Source organism: Adelges cooleyi, unplaced genomic scaffold, assembly GCF_023614345.1.
Source record: "Adelges cooleyi isolate 19-005CV unplaced genomic scaffold, UGA_ACOO_1.1 ACOO_flye_CR_arks_rails_tigmint_CR_PRNA_574, whole genome shotgun sequence".
Taxonomy (NCBI): domain Eukaryota; kingdom Metazoa; phylum Arthropoda; class Insecta; order Hemiptera; family Adelgidae; genus Adelges; species Adelges cooleyi.
The window spans coordinates 14,710,297-14,725,050 of record NW_026096268.1 but is presented as its reverse complement, the minus strand read 5'-3'; the positions used below and the strand labels follow the sequence as shown (position 1 = coordinate 14,725,050).

Below are 14,754 nucleotides of genomic sequence, written 5' to 3'. Positions count from 1 at the left end.
TTAGAATTATATGTATTATTAAATCAATAGTAGGTGTAAATTTAGATTAAATTCATATACCAGATATCTTTATCGAAAACTATTTTATACATGGATAAAGATTCATCTTGAAGTTTGATTGTGTCTTTATCTGCAATGTTATATGTAAGGTAACCCCTTCTAAGTAAACGTGCCGTAACTAAAAAAAAAAAAAAAAGGCATTACCTACAGAAAATGTATACAATTGGTTTTTTACTTGGTTGAATCGGTTATTTATATTTTTTTATAACATTTGAACCACCTCAAAAGTATCGTTAAGCAAATGTTGTTTCTTAATTTGTATAAAGTGCTCCATTTAGCTTTTTCTATATTAACTAGTAGTTATGTAGTTACCAATTAGTAGTTACAATCCTTTTCAACAGTGCAACCCATTCACAATTATATCAACAAAGTTAAAAGAAAGATTTTCCAAATTATCATTATTGTGTATTGAAAAAGAGTTGTCTAATGAACTAAAAACAGTTAATAATAATAATAAATTTGCTGAGAAAGTTTGAAAGCTTAAACTTTAGCTAACTAGGTTTTTGTGTTACACTATTTGTTGTCTTGGCAACTGATTGTTATTTGTTTAAAAATCAGTTAATTTAATTAACGTCCAAGGTTTTAAATTATAAATATGTACACCAACAGAATATTGTTTAAAAATTGTTATTTTAAGATACTAATAAGGCTACACGGGGGGAAACCAAAATTTTGGTAAATTGAATCATTTTTATTTTGTACATATTTGAAGAAGGTTTTTTCTAGTATTTTGCAATAAATGGTTAAAAATCAGTGGATTAAGCTATTGAACATTTAAAAACGCTAAAGCACAGATAAAGTTCTCCTCTATTTATTGTGAAAACTTATGGGTGATTTTAGATCAATTACAAGACACTTATTTTAATTTACGCACAACTGTTTGAATGTAAAAAAAATTGTTATCTTTAAAAATTACTGTGATAGTCTGAGAAAAAATAATAACAACCAATAAAGAATCCTCATTACAATAATATAATACATTTATAATTAGTATACATTACAGTGTAAATTCTACACTAAATTAGGATTTTGCGAAAAATTGCCTATACTTTACTCCTTAATAAATGGGTGGATATCGTCTTCATGACTCCTTTTGGCTTTTGACGTTATTATTCATGATAAATCAAGTTTTGATGTTTTTAATTGAGCTCCCTTTTAATGTTATAACAGAAATACCCACTCCTCCAAACCACGCAGAATTTAATTTTCCACTGAAATTATTCTTGTCAGTTATTCGTAGTTTCGATTTTTCCTTAGTTATTAAATATTTAAAGATCTCTCTGAAAATCTATATGGCTATAATTTGACAACGTTGACAAAGAAATTAAAATTGGGTTCAAGTCAGAGTTACGAAGAATGATATACTCTAGTGTAATTTATTTGCATTATAAACAATAGTTCAGAATTTAATAATAGACGACTATAAAAAGCCATTGAATTATCGAGCCACTGAATCCGGTTAGGTTAGGTTAATAACAGGTAAAAGAACTGGTGCTGAAATTTGTATAGGTATAACATTTTACTCAAGATTTTTTTTTATTAATATCGAAACTTAGTTCCTAAATTTTTCGTTAAATACGTTGCTATTTATTTTTATAGCATTGATTTATAATTTGTAATTGTTTCTGACTAAGAGTTTTCAAATTCCCGTCCCTTGTTCATTAAAATTATTCGGCTAATTTAGTTATAGGCTGTATAGTTAAGTTATAATTATTACTTACGGTCACTGATCTGATAACGATTGTTATCTATTTTCTGATAAACTGATGTCTGATAATTGATAAACCATAAAAATTATTGTTGTACTTTATAACTTGTACTTAGCGATAGGTAAGACAATTTTGCGTTCTAAATGGCTGAAAAAAAAATTTTAATATTTCCTCAACAAAAAAGATGTTTGCAGGATAATAAAATGTAATTTGATTTCGTGAATTAACATTTAAATTTAAACTTATTGTAGACTGTAGTATAGTTTAAATGAGACATTGAACGCTCTAGTAGCCGAAGTTTCAAAAATATAACCATAATCACATTTTAGAGATATAGAATTGTATTATATTTTCAAATTATTTCTAAGAAGCTCGATAACTAAGCTACTAATTCTTATATCGTGAAATAAGTTGTTGTTCAACAATCAATATTCAATTGCTTTTGATGTCACAATTAGATTATCGTAGATTGAAATAGACTTATATTTAATCTATGATTTCCAAATGTTATTATTTTTTTATCGCAGAATGAACGCTATTAAACAGGGCGATCAATTAGAGTTAAATTTTCTTGGAAAACATATAATTACATTTTTTTTTATTTTACAACATTATACAACTTACAAAGTATTTTCAACTTTTGGCTACTTTGTCATCTTTTGTTGGGTTAAAAAATATTACAGCATAAAATACTATTATTATAAAAAAAAAAAGTATTAAAACAAATTAAAATATAAGTTACCATTTAAGTTTCTTTTACCTGATAAGCTGATAGAGCTATGGCAAATACAAAAAAAAAGAAAGATAAATATTTGGGCTTTTTTAAATATTATAAATTAACAATTATTTTTCAAGAAAACAAGTAGATCACCCTATATTTTAAACAGGTGGGCGAATAAAGGGGGGGGGCGACTATGAGGGACTGAAGCCTCTCCCTTAATTATGTTTATAAATTGTATCCATTAAAAATAATATTTTTGTTTATTTTTTTACTATGTAATATTTAAATCTATATCTAATGCTTATGGGTTTTTTTCCACCCCCTTTTAATTTTTGTTCAGTCTTAGATACGGTCATTTAAGCAGGGGTTCAAAACGCGTTTTGGCCAAAATTTACAATTTTTGCTTTGCCAAAAAAAAAAACGATTATAATATAATACACCATTAAAGCAATATGATCGTGTAAACACTTCAACTACTTTTGACCTATATAATAAAATATTAAAAAAGACCATTTTTTAACTAGTTTTTTGGAACTTGTAACCGAAAGTTTCGGTTCGAAAAATTCCAGGTAGATCACCTCGGTATAAAAATAACTTTTTAAATTTGTTATATAGGTCAAAACTATTTAGACGAACATAATGTTTTAAGGTTATTAATATAGGTATGTATATTTTTGTTGTTTAAAGAAAAAAATGTAAACTATAGCCGAATGCGTTTCCAAACCCTTCATTAAAATACAAATATTTTAAAGATATTTTATTTTTTGACTTAGACAATACTTTTATTAGGAAACTGAACGAGTGTATTATGTTTTACTTTAAAATTTGTCTGTTCTCTACTTAATCGAGCTCGATTTTGTCATTGCACCAATTATGTAACACAAGTTGTCGACCTCCACACTAACACACACACATAGCTAATTTGAACGAAGGGAGAATAATTCCAAAATAGTGTATAGTGTATACAGGGTGATTCGTTAAGGATAAGACACTAATTTTCTCGGAAAATAATTACAATTTTTATAAAGTTATTAAAACTTGAGTGGGGTATTGTATTTACACTATTTAGACAACTTTCGATTACGCCCACTTGAGTAGTTTATCTGGTCTGCCATGACCAGTCAAACTACTCAAGTGGGAGTAACCGCAAGTTGTGTAAATAGTATAAAATATAAATACAATTTTTAAAACAATAACTCCAATATTACAATTTTTTTTTTAAAGAAAATGAGCATCTTATCCTTAATGAATGACTATTATCATTGTATACACCCATTTTCGGTGTTCCATACTTATGCGGGGGCGTTTGATAGTAGTAATATATTTTCATACAATATAATTTATCTATCCATAGTGTTGTGTAGACTTTAGAAACAAAAAAACAACTACCTATTGATATGTGTACGGTTTTATAAAATTGTAGATAAAATTATCTAGGGACGTAGGCGTTAACTTATTAGAATATAATATATATTTAACAATCGACATAATTTAATTGATTATATGTAAAATATAATATTATAGTGATTAAATCCTGTGGTTAATATTGTATTTCATTTGTATTGTTCTTTATGATCGGCAAATAAACTACTGTCTAATTATTAACAATGAGTAATGAGAAAAAAGTACAACACTAGTACTAGTTACAACAACGAAATAATAGTATTGTATTATTTTTATTAATTGTGACTTTTGTATTATTATAATAATAAGTATACAAACTTTTTTTCGATCCGGGTCCAATATGTTTAATTAACTTTCCTATTTTCGCAATTTCAAACTCGGTTAAAATATTATTAAAGTAGCATTTGCTTTAGTTATAATAAATAAACGTACATTTTTGCTTGGTAATGTTTTCATTTCCTGGATTTAAGTACTGATTTAAATAACTCAACATAATTACATAGATACCTATGCAATTTTATCCCCTTATTTCCCTTAGGTCAGCCTGTTACAATTAAAAAACAATGTGAGTTTAAACAGGTAGGCATTATTTGAACAATTGTCATTTAAATTAATTGTTTAGTTTGGGATAATATACATCGTGATTCATGTCTATGGCCAATATATATATAGTTGTGTACATTGTATATATATGTCTGTTTTAATAATTAAAAACTGATGTATTCCTAAAAAAAAATTTCAAGTTTATTATTTTTTTATCAATGTGTACTGCATATAGCAAAGAAGTCATATATTCGTTTTTAATACTGATGTAATTTTTTTGTTATAGTCAGTAAATATGTTTTACTCTTATACTGTTAACACTATGTTAACTATATTATTCTAAATTGTGCTTGGGCATGTTTATGTTTACTTGACTGTCAAATGGTTGGTAATTTAAATTACAAACTCATTAAAACAGAAACTTTATATTTATTGTAAAATGTAATAATTGTCGGTGTGTTATATAAACTAAAATAAATTTTCCGAGGTAAATTGGATGTGAAAGTGAATAAACTAAAACGAGAATAAAAATGTTACCAAACAAATGTGGAAAAACATTTTTTTTTTATAAAAAAAATAAAACCCCCAATAAATGAAATTTATTATGTTTGTTTATGATATTGTCTTTAGGGATGTAATGTATGCGTATTATGTTAATTAGTGAGGACAAAGAAAAAAAATACCTTATATTATCGGCTTCGCACTAAAGCTTATGTCTTGTATTTAATTTTTAAATCAAACAAATCTCAATACAAGCGATTAAACCCGATTAAAACTTCTTAATTACCTTAATTATTAGCCGCGTTTATATTTGAACTCGGACCTCAGAACTACTTAACTAATATTTTATTACGCATACGAATTAAAATACAATAAATAATAATAATTGCGTGGGTTTAATATTATGTTTTTATTGGACCTGTTAGTAATAATTTGTATTCATAACTATGCTGATGCAGTTGTGGCGTAGGGGTAACGCCCAAACCATCGAATAAAGACTTCTCGCAAATCGCAGTGATATGATAAAAGTATAAAATCGAAAACACAATCTACATGTACGTTGAAGTAGTTCAGCATTACGAATTATTAGCAATTCTTGAAACCAGCTTGTAAAAAATGCATTAAAAACGAAAACACACGTTTGTTTAGTGTCGTACCTATATATTATTTATATACATTATTATTTCAATATAATAATATGTCTCGCATGTTGTCAGTTTTTTTCTTGTTTGCAAAATGTCATACCGGTTAAGCAAGCAATCGTAGTAGCAATATATTATGTATTACTACGATTTGAAACGCGCGTTATTAACAATTTTTTTTTTTAGTTTTCGACTGCACTGTCGATAAAAAAAACTATTTAGTGTATACCAGCTAGGCTGCAGGTGCCTCTGTAATAAAAAACAAAACTTGGTGAATGTGTGTGCGATTGTGTCAGCTGATATTTGATGAAATCTCGATAACGACATGTATCGATATGAAATTTCGATGTTGACGACGATTTCGATTTATCGCCGTGTGCGTTTATCGACGAATTTTCAAGTAGTTTGTAAGCAAAATATATTTTAAAATACCGTTCGGTTCTTCTTAATTGTCGTTTTTAATATTCCTACTGCCATAATATTCTTTATCGGTTATCCGATTGCCGCCAATCGAGTGTTATCAGCTGTTATCACCGACAGACAATCTTTACCACGGTGTTGTTTTTTTTTTTATTTTGTTCGTTACAATCGATAGTGGACAACCGCGGTATCGATACGGTGTCTCTCGGTTGCGCTCTGGCCCGTGAACAAGTCAACTGCACAGTCAACGCTCCTGGCCGACGTCCGCCTCGTAGAAATCAATACTGCCTACCATCTCGGCGCAGACGGTATTGTGTTCCAAGGCGTATCGTCCACATCTGTTCAATATAAATATATAATATACAATTATTACATCCGGATTTATGTGTATAATATATAACATATTAATACACTATTAATCGAAAACGAAGGACGTATTTTTTTGCTTGTCTGTTTGTTTTGTTACCACAAGGGTGTAAGTCATGTTTGAACATTAATCCAATACTCAATGTGAACCGGCTTTGTGGCTTTTTACAATACGCGATTTTCGTAATTATTATTTTTCTTTTCATGTAACGTTTTTATTATTTTTTTTTTTTTACTGCAACAACGCTATTAGCTTTGCAAATTTTTTTTACACAATACCTACCTATCATTACATCGCTTGTTTATTTGGTATTTTTTTTTTATTATTTTTCTTTTAGTCAAAACAGAAAAATATGTGTGTTTGAATAAGTACTGAAACAATATTGGACACGCTCGCAATGTCTGCCAAACAAACGCCTTCCATTATCGGCAAAATCTTCCGGGCCTACGAAAAGCAATCTGGTAATAGTTCCTGTATCGTGCTGGAAAATCGCTATCAAGACGACGTGTTGCTGTTCGAGAACAACACACTGTGCGTGGCGTCTGGTGTCGAATTCGAATCGATCAAACGACAGTGTGTGAAAATAGTCGACGCTTACGGATGCTTGGGCGTTTTAAATGTAAATATTGAGAATAAACTAGCTCTATACTTGGTACTAGTGACCGGCTGCCAGTCGGTTGGCAAAATATCAGATGCGGAAATTTTCAAAATTACCCAAACTACATTTGTGTCGTTGCACAAACAACAAAATGAAGATTCTGCATCTGAGGTTCGGAAACTTTTAAACAGTGGAAGTTTTTATTTTTCAAGGTTCGTGTCGCAGGAATTGCGTTTTGACCTAACACTTTGTGCTCAGAGGCAATGGAACAGTTGTAATCCAGATCAACGTTTCTTTTGGAATCGTAATTTGCATATATATTTCATTAGATTTGGTATCGATACTGCTCAATGGCTGATGAAAATCGTTTGTGGTAGTATCGAGGTAAAAACCGTTTACGCTCGTCACAAACAAGCAAGAATCGCCATTATATCAAGGTTGAGCTGTAGACGTGCCGGTACCAGGTTTAATGTCCGTGGTTGCAACGATGACGGTTATGTTGCAAATTTTGTCGAAACCGAACAAGTGGTTTACTTGGACGATGAAGTGACTTCATTCGTACAAATCAGAGGGAGTGTACCATTATTCTGGGAACAGCCCGGTGTCAATGTAGGGGCTCACAAAGTGAAATTATCAAGAAGCATAGAAGCTTCTGCCGAAGTTTACGAAAAACATGTTAAATCGCTCAAAGAATGTTATGGTAATACAATTTTCATTAATTTATTGGGTGCAGCCAATGTGAACAGCAAAGAAAACGAATCGTCTTTAAGTTACGCATTTGAACAAAAACATTCTACTTCGACATTTTCCTTTATACCGTTTGTTGCATTCGATTATCATCAAGAGTTCAAAAGCGGTGGTGAAAAAAGTCTACAAAAGCTAAAAAACACGGTAGGACCTTATTTAGATTCTTTTGGTGTATTTTATGCTAAAGGAAATTCTGTAGTAAAACATCAAACTGGATCAATGAGAATTAATTGTACCGACTGTCTGGATCGTACTAATTGTATTCAAAAATTTTTCGCACTCGAAGTATTAGTAAAACAGTTGAATCTTCTTTGTCCGAATGAAACCGATCAAATAGTGTCCAGATTTGAAGAAGTTTTTCAGCAACTTTGGGTAAATAATGGCAATGAAATTAGTAGGATTTACGCAGGCACCGGTGCCATTCAAGGTGGTTCCAAGTTGCTGGACGGAGCTCGTTCGGCTGCTAGAACGATTCAAAACAATTTATTAGACTCCAGCAAACAAGAAGGATTTGACATCTTACTGTATGGAAACGCAATGAGCCACGATCTGTCGTTGAAGGCTAAAACTCTTTTACCGTATAACGTTTGGCAGTGTCATCCAGATCTAGTTGAAGTACTGTGTAAAAAGTATAAATCATACACGTACAAAAGCAAACTACGAGTTGCCGTTGCCACTTACAACGTCAATGGAGGCAAACATTTTTTAAACTTTGATTCTAACAATTTAGAATCTTTATCAAAATGGCTTTTAGGACCGTTTAACGCTCCTTTATTCGATTCATCGAATGAGTTCTTTTTGAACGAGGACAACAATCTTCCTGATATTTATGCAATCGGATTTGAAGAAATAGTAGATTTGAATGCAAGCAATATAATGGCTGCCAGTTCAGATAATGCCGATTCGTGGAACAAAAGTCTAAATAAAGTTCTATCTTCTAAAAGGGAGTATGTGTTGTTGACTAGTACTCAACTTGTCGGAGTGTGTTTATTTATATTCATAAAACCAGAACTTTTGCCTTACGTACGTGACGTGACAACGGATTCTGTAAAAACTGGAATGGGAGGCGCCACCGGTAATAAAGGCGCCGTTATGGTACGATTTACATTAAATGCAACAAGTCTTTGCTTTATATGTTCTCACTTTGCAGCTGGTCAGTCTCAAGTCACCGATCGCAATGCTGACTTCAATGAAATAACCAGAAAACTGAAAGTACCAATTCAATCCAACGACTACGTGTATTGGTGTGGTGATTTTAATTATCGTGTGGACATGGACCGATTAGATCTTATAAACCATGTCTTTGATGGCGAATTGGATGAAATATTGAAATATGATCAACTTTTGGCTCAGTATAAAGATAAAAAAGTATTTGAAGGTTTCTTAGAAGCACCAATCACTTTCCCTCCTACTTACAAATACGATATCTTATCTGACGATTACGACTCGAGTGATAAGTGCCGTACACCCGCTTGGACTGATCGAGTTTTGTGGTTCACCAATGAAAATAACGAGTGGCCAGACGGCAAACAAGTATTCTACGGACGTGCAGAAATTAAAGAAAGTGACCACAGACCCGTTATGGCTTGCTACGCAATCGATATATTGTGTGTGGATCAGAATCAACGCGAACAAATACTCAATACGGTGTGGAATGAATACGGTCCGGTTGACGGTGTAATTTATGTGCACATTGCAAATACCGATTTCCCTAAAGACGACGAGAATTTCAAAAATATAATGCTCCAGGGCTTAGGCTCTTTTGGTAAAATACTCAACGTTAAATATTTTATAGACCGAGCGGAAATAACTTATGAAAATGGCCGCTTTGCTTCCAACGCATTAAAAATCAAACAGATTTCCATCAACAATTATACATTGATTTTGACGTCGAAAGAGACTAATTGGATAACAAAAATAAAGAATGAAATTGAAACTGTCACTAATCGCAACATTCCCTTGTGGACGGACAAGTTAAGAGCGGCTCCAGTGCGTCCACCGTTACCAGCGAGATCCGATCAAGTGGCTGACGGAATGCCCAACTATCCGCCGCCTTCGAATCCTTCGAATACTCCTTTACCCCCTTTACCTCCTAGACAGAGGTTGCCCCCTCCACTCCCTCCAAGAAACACTTAATACAATTATTTTAATTAAAAAAATAATTATCAAAATAATATTTTTTGTTTTTGTTTTACATATAAATAGAGTTATATGTATTTGTTTATTATTTATTGGTCCAATATTGTTAAGTACCAATTGTATTCATTGATTTTTAAAACTTTCCATTTAAGTAGTTACTTTTCAATTTTGATCTGTTGTTATTATAGTTGAAATATGTAACGTATCAATTTTTGTTTTTAATGAAGCTGTTGATTTATGGTTAATCTTTATTTTGAACAAATAAATGCAATGTAATACTTAAGAGACATCTTTACAATTTGTTAACTACGATAGGTGTATTTTTATATTTTTTTATTATTTTGCATTTGGATTTATAGTTCCTGAATTTTTGTTTGCATGTTATTATTTTTTGTTATTTTGTGTTAATATATTATTATTGTTTATTATAATTATTTCTTTTCTTTTTATTTTTACCGAGCTGGTACACATTACTTTTTTTAAACATAATTTACTGAGGTCATTTTTCATTTAACCAAAGAATTATGATGTTACACAAATGGATGCAAAACTTGGATCCATGCTCGCAAGAATTATATTTAAGCAATTTTCGGGTGTTCGTTGAGGGTGAATGGTTATGTTTACGCGAAGTCGACGAAGATCCACTTAACGATATTTTCCCATCACAATGTCTGACTTCTCCAGATCTGCCGTTCTTATTAGGTATTAGATTATAACATTAAAATCACATTAGTCATAAAAAACGTTTTAAAATATTTGACGCTATTTATCTTAAATATTGTTTAAATAATAATGCCGTTTTAAATTTAGATCGGGATCCAGTATTGATCGAAAGGCGTAACCTGGTGAATATTTCTAAGCTGATCGTTAAGGAACTGATAGAAAACTCGCTGAAAAACGGTCGTATGCTAGATTCTGATCACGCGCCATTGCAACACTTCTTTATAGTCTTGGAACATGTGCTTCGACATGGTTTGCGTCCCAAAAAAGGTCTGTTGGGTCCCAAGAAGGAGTTATGGGACATACTTCAAATTGTCGAGAAGCTTACTCCCGAGGCGCAAGAGTTATCCAACAGCATTCGGGATTTGCCCACTGTCAAGTAAAAATTTTGATAAAACAAAAAAAACCATTGGTTTATCTTAAATAAATATTTTAGTATCATACAGAAAAAATAAATGTTAACTAATTACAGGACTCAAATGGGTAGAGCTAGAGCGTGGTTGAGAGTAGCGTTAATGCAAAAAAAGTTAGCCGATTACTTGAAAATATTAGTGGACAACCGTGACGAGGAATTAGTGGATTACTTTGAACCGGACGCTTTGATGATGAGCGATGAAGCTGTTGTCATCGTAGGCCTAATGGTTGGACTCAACGTAATTGATTGCAATTTGTGCATTAAGGCAAGTCCTAATATTGTGTTGTCCAATCGATTGTGTCGTTAATCGTTTTGTATTTCGATAGGAGGAAGATTTAGACTCTCAGCAAGGTGTAATTGATTTTTCGTTGTATTTGCGCTCCAGTCACCACTCAGCAAGTCATCATGTACAAGGCACGGTCAGTTGTCCTGATAGTCCGTTAGGTTTGGAATCGGATAGCATGAACGTCGTTCTCGATCAAAAAAACTATATCGAAGAGCTCAACTGCCATTTGAAGTTAGCAACGATACGTATACTGTTGCAAATTGAAATTAGTATACTTATTATTTATAATAATTATTATTATCCGTAGGGCGACAGTAGCTAACTTAGAATCCAAAGTAGAAACATTGACTACATCAAATACTCTGATTAAAGAAGAACTTGAAATGTCAAAAACCAGTTTATTAGTGCTGAAAGAGGAAAACCAATCTCTCAAAAACCAATTAGCCACTGCGGACGTCCGTTCAAAAGATGTATACCTAAATATTCTGAACGTTTTCCATAAGACTTAGTTTTAATCTGACTTGTTACTCTATTTTGTTTATATTCAGACAGATATTGTTATAGCCGACATTCCCGAAGGGGATATCGATACCCTAAAACAGCATTTTGAAAACGAAAGGAAACAGCGCGTCGAAGCCGAAAAAGAACTTCACTTACAGGTACGTAAATACGTTGGATCGACTGTTTTAAATAACTGTGTAGAGTAAAAATTATCTTGGCTCTAACAACAATTTCAATATACACAAGTGTCTTAAATGTTCATTGTGCCATAGATGAGTCTTAAAGCTGAAATGGAAGTGGCTATGAAACTTTTAGAAAAAGAAAGCCGAGAAAAACAGGAGACTATCGTTTCATTGAGACATCAATTGGACGACATCAAAATGATTAATTTAGAAATGTACAAAAAGTTACAGGTGAGACATTGTCGTTGAGAAGTACAAAATGATTTATAATTAAAATGTAAATAATAGGATATCGTAGTGATTTTAGTTTTTGGGGAAGGGTTTGGTTTAAATATCATAAAAATGTACACATTAAAATGTCGGGTTGGGCGATGATCAGGAATGCGAAGAGGACTTGACCAAAAAAGCTGAAATGGTGAGCCGGCTGCAGAAAAAGACCGAACAGATTGGCTGCTTGCTGAGCAACTTGCAGTTCCATGATGCGCAACAACTGAGAATGAGAAATCGCCCCGGCATGAAGACGTCAAATTCCGACACTAGGTTAGCGTCTCGGCCCGACCGTTCGCATCACCGACAATCATATACACCCGTTACGGAGAATTCACCGAGCCCGGAACCTTTGATCGATCCCGATCAGTCCAATAACTGAAATAATTCACTATCTTTGTGTGTGTGTGTTTTTTTTTTTAATTATATAACTATTACTACTATTAATGTATTACAATGCCAATAATAAACATATTTAAGTATTGTCTTTCTCGTGTTAGCCCTTAAATTAAATAAGGTTTAATTGCAGGAAAGTGAGAGTTCTCTTAAGCACAAGTCAGAATTTGTTACTAAGTTGGAATCAAAAAACGTAGCCTTAACGGAGGCTTTGAATAAAACAGAACAGGTGTATGTATTTCATATTTGTTTTCTGTACAAAACGTTTATCCATTTATCAATTAAAAGTATTTTTATTATTGAATTTCGTATAAATGGACAAACTGACATAGAAAAATGATGCGAGTTAGGTCGTTATGGGCTAGGTATTATGTCTTATATTTATAACTATTTATTTTTGCCTACATGATATATTTACAATATATAAATTAATCATAAAATACTTATGTAACAATACTAAAAAACTGTTTATCATATTTTAGTGTAAGTAATATGTAAAAATCAATGACAACATTAGTATACTTTTTTTTTCTTCAAAATATTTATATACATATATTATACTACATAAATGATTTTAAATAAAAGAAAAAAAATTATGTTCAATATTTATAAATGAGTTGAAATATATTATTATCCTTGGACCTGAACGTAATCGTCCTCTTCATTTCAATAATTTTTATTTTATTTTATTTTTTTTTTTTTTTATTATTATTTTATTTGAAACCATACTCGCAACATTTTTAATCTTTTTTATTATTTTTTATTTTAGTTATTTATTGTTTTTCCTTTAAATTATTATCTCTTCCTTTTCAATGTATTCGTAGATCGAAACTAAACGAAGAAGAGAAGAAAAAAATGTCCGATTCAATGCTCAGGTACCACGATCAAATCGCTGCGCTGACATTGAACGTGGCCAAGTTAAAAGAAGACTTGGTTAAAGAACAAGAGTCAAAGCGTGTAGTGGAAGAAAGTCTGACCGCTGCCGGCAACCAAACGACACGTCTCGGCCAAGAGATAGTCCAGCTGAAAGCAATGTCTAATGTAAATGTGTGCGATATTTTTCGTATGGATCTACTCTACGATACTCAAAGTCATACTTGTTTTTTTACTTAGGAATATGTCCTCCTGCAAGAGGAACACCACAAGGTATTGGACAAGTATCGAGGCCAAGAGAAAGCGTTGGAAGAACTCGCTGGTCAGCTCAAAAAAGAAATACTCAAGTCGAGTGCACTCGAAGAAGCCGCCAATACATCGTTGGGGCAAGCCCATTGGGAACGCGACAACGAAGTGACAAATTGCAAAAGATGCGAAAAAGATTTCAGCTTGAGGAGGAGAAAAGTATATGAATGATTTTTTTCGCTGTACAATAATGATTTATTTTGTTTTTTTGCTATTTATTAAAGAAAATAATAATTGTCTATAATATAAACAAATATTTGTTTTTGAAAACAGCACCATTGCAGGAACTGCGGTGGAATATTTTGTGCCTTGTGTTCGGACAATATGATGATGTTACCGTCGTCGGCAAAACCAGTACGGGTGTGCGACGACTGTAATCTTTTACTGGTTGAAAGGTATTCTGTCGTGCCGAATAATTAACGTAGGCAAATTTTAATATCAATGACTAGATAATATGTACATGTTTTTAGATAATGAAACAACAAATTAGTATTAAACATTTTATATATTTTTTTTATTAAAATTCACTAAACGAAAATTTACCATAATTATTATGTATTTCAATGTGTTAATTATGATTTATTTTTAATTTTGAAAGAAAAAAATAACGCCATTATATTTATACATAACGTAGTATTATTCAATTTTTTTTTTTATAACGGTGATAATGTTATGCGCTACATATATTATATTTTAAAATTTTAATAAAATGTTACGTTATAAATTGTATTTTTACAGTAATCAAACGATGAAACAATATATTATATATATTTTTTACTATTGACTAATTATATACATATATGATAGTTTTGTGTTCTCAGTATGTTAATTATATTATTTCTTAATTCTCAGAGATAAGACTTAACGGGCACTGCGTCCTGTGCCTAGTGCCCTTATAGATTATTACCATCCATACAATTATTTTTTTTAAATACATTTTACAATAATTATATAAATA

The 14,754-nt window shown here is 31.5% G+C and overlaps 1 protein-coding gene across 8 annotated transcripts in view; it reads left to right on the top strand.

Moving 5' to 3' along the window:
- LOC126843781 (synaptojanin-1) overlaps positions 1-14,754 on the top strand; it is a 15,358-nt gene extending 604 nt beyond the window's left edge. The window contains exons 1-12 of one of the 8 annotated variants that reach the window (XM_050581548.1): positions 6,229-6,474; positions 10,371-10,552; positions 10,661-10,949; positions 11,043-11,250; positions 11,312-11,502; positions 11,579-11,741; positions 11,820-11,930; positions 12,045-12,185; positions 12,751-12,848; positions 13,442-13,664; positions 13,731-13,955; positions 14,070-14,754. In XM_050581548.1, coding sequence (XP_050437505.1) covers positions 10,375-10,552; positions 10,661-10,949; positions 11,043-11,250; positions 11,312-11,502; positions 11,579-11,741; positions 11,820-11,930; positions 12,045-12,185; positions 12,751-12,848; positions 13,442-13,664; positions 13,731-13,955; positions 14,070-14,216 — 1,974 coding nt within the window. In that variant the 5' untranslated portion in view covers positions 6,229-6,474; positions 10,371-10,374 and the 3' untranslated portion in view covers positions 14,217-14,754. Of the gene's footprint in view, positions 1-6,222; positions 6,549-6,703; positions 10,328-10,370; positions 10,553-10,660; positions 10,950-11,042; positions 11,251-11,311; positions 11,503-11,578; positions 11,742-11,819; positions 11,931-12,044; positions 12,186-12,750; positions 12,849-13,441; positions 13,665-13,730; positions 13,956-14,069 lie in introns of those variants that run through there. The other 7 variants (XM_050581547.1, XM_050581546.1, XM_050581545.1 and 4 more) reach the window with 7 other exon arrangements.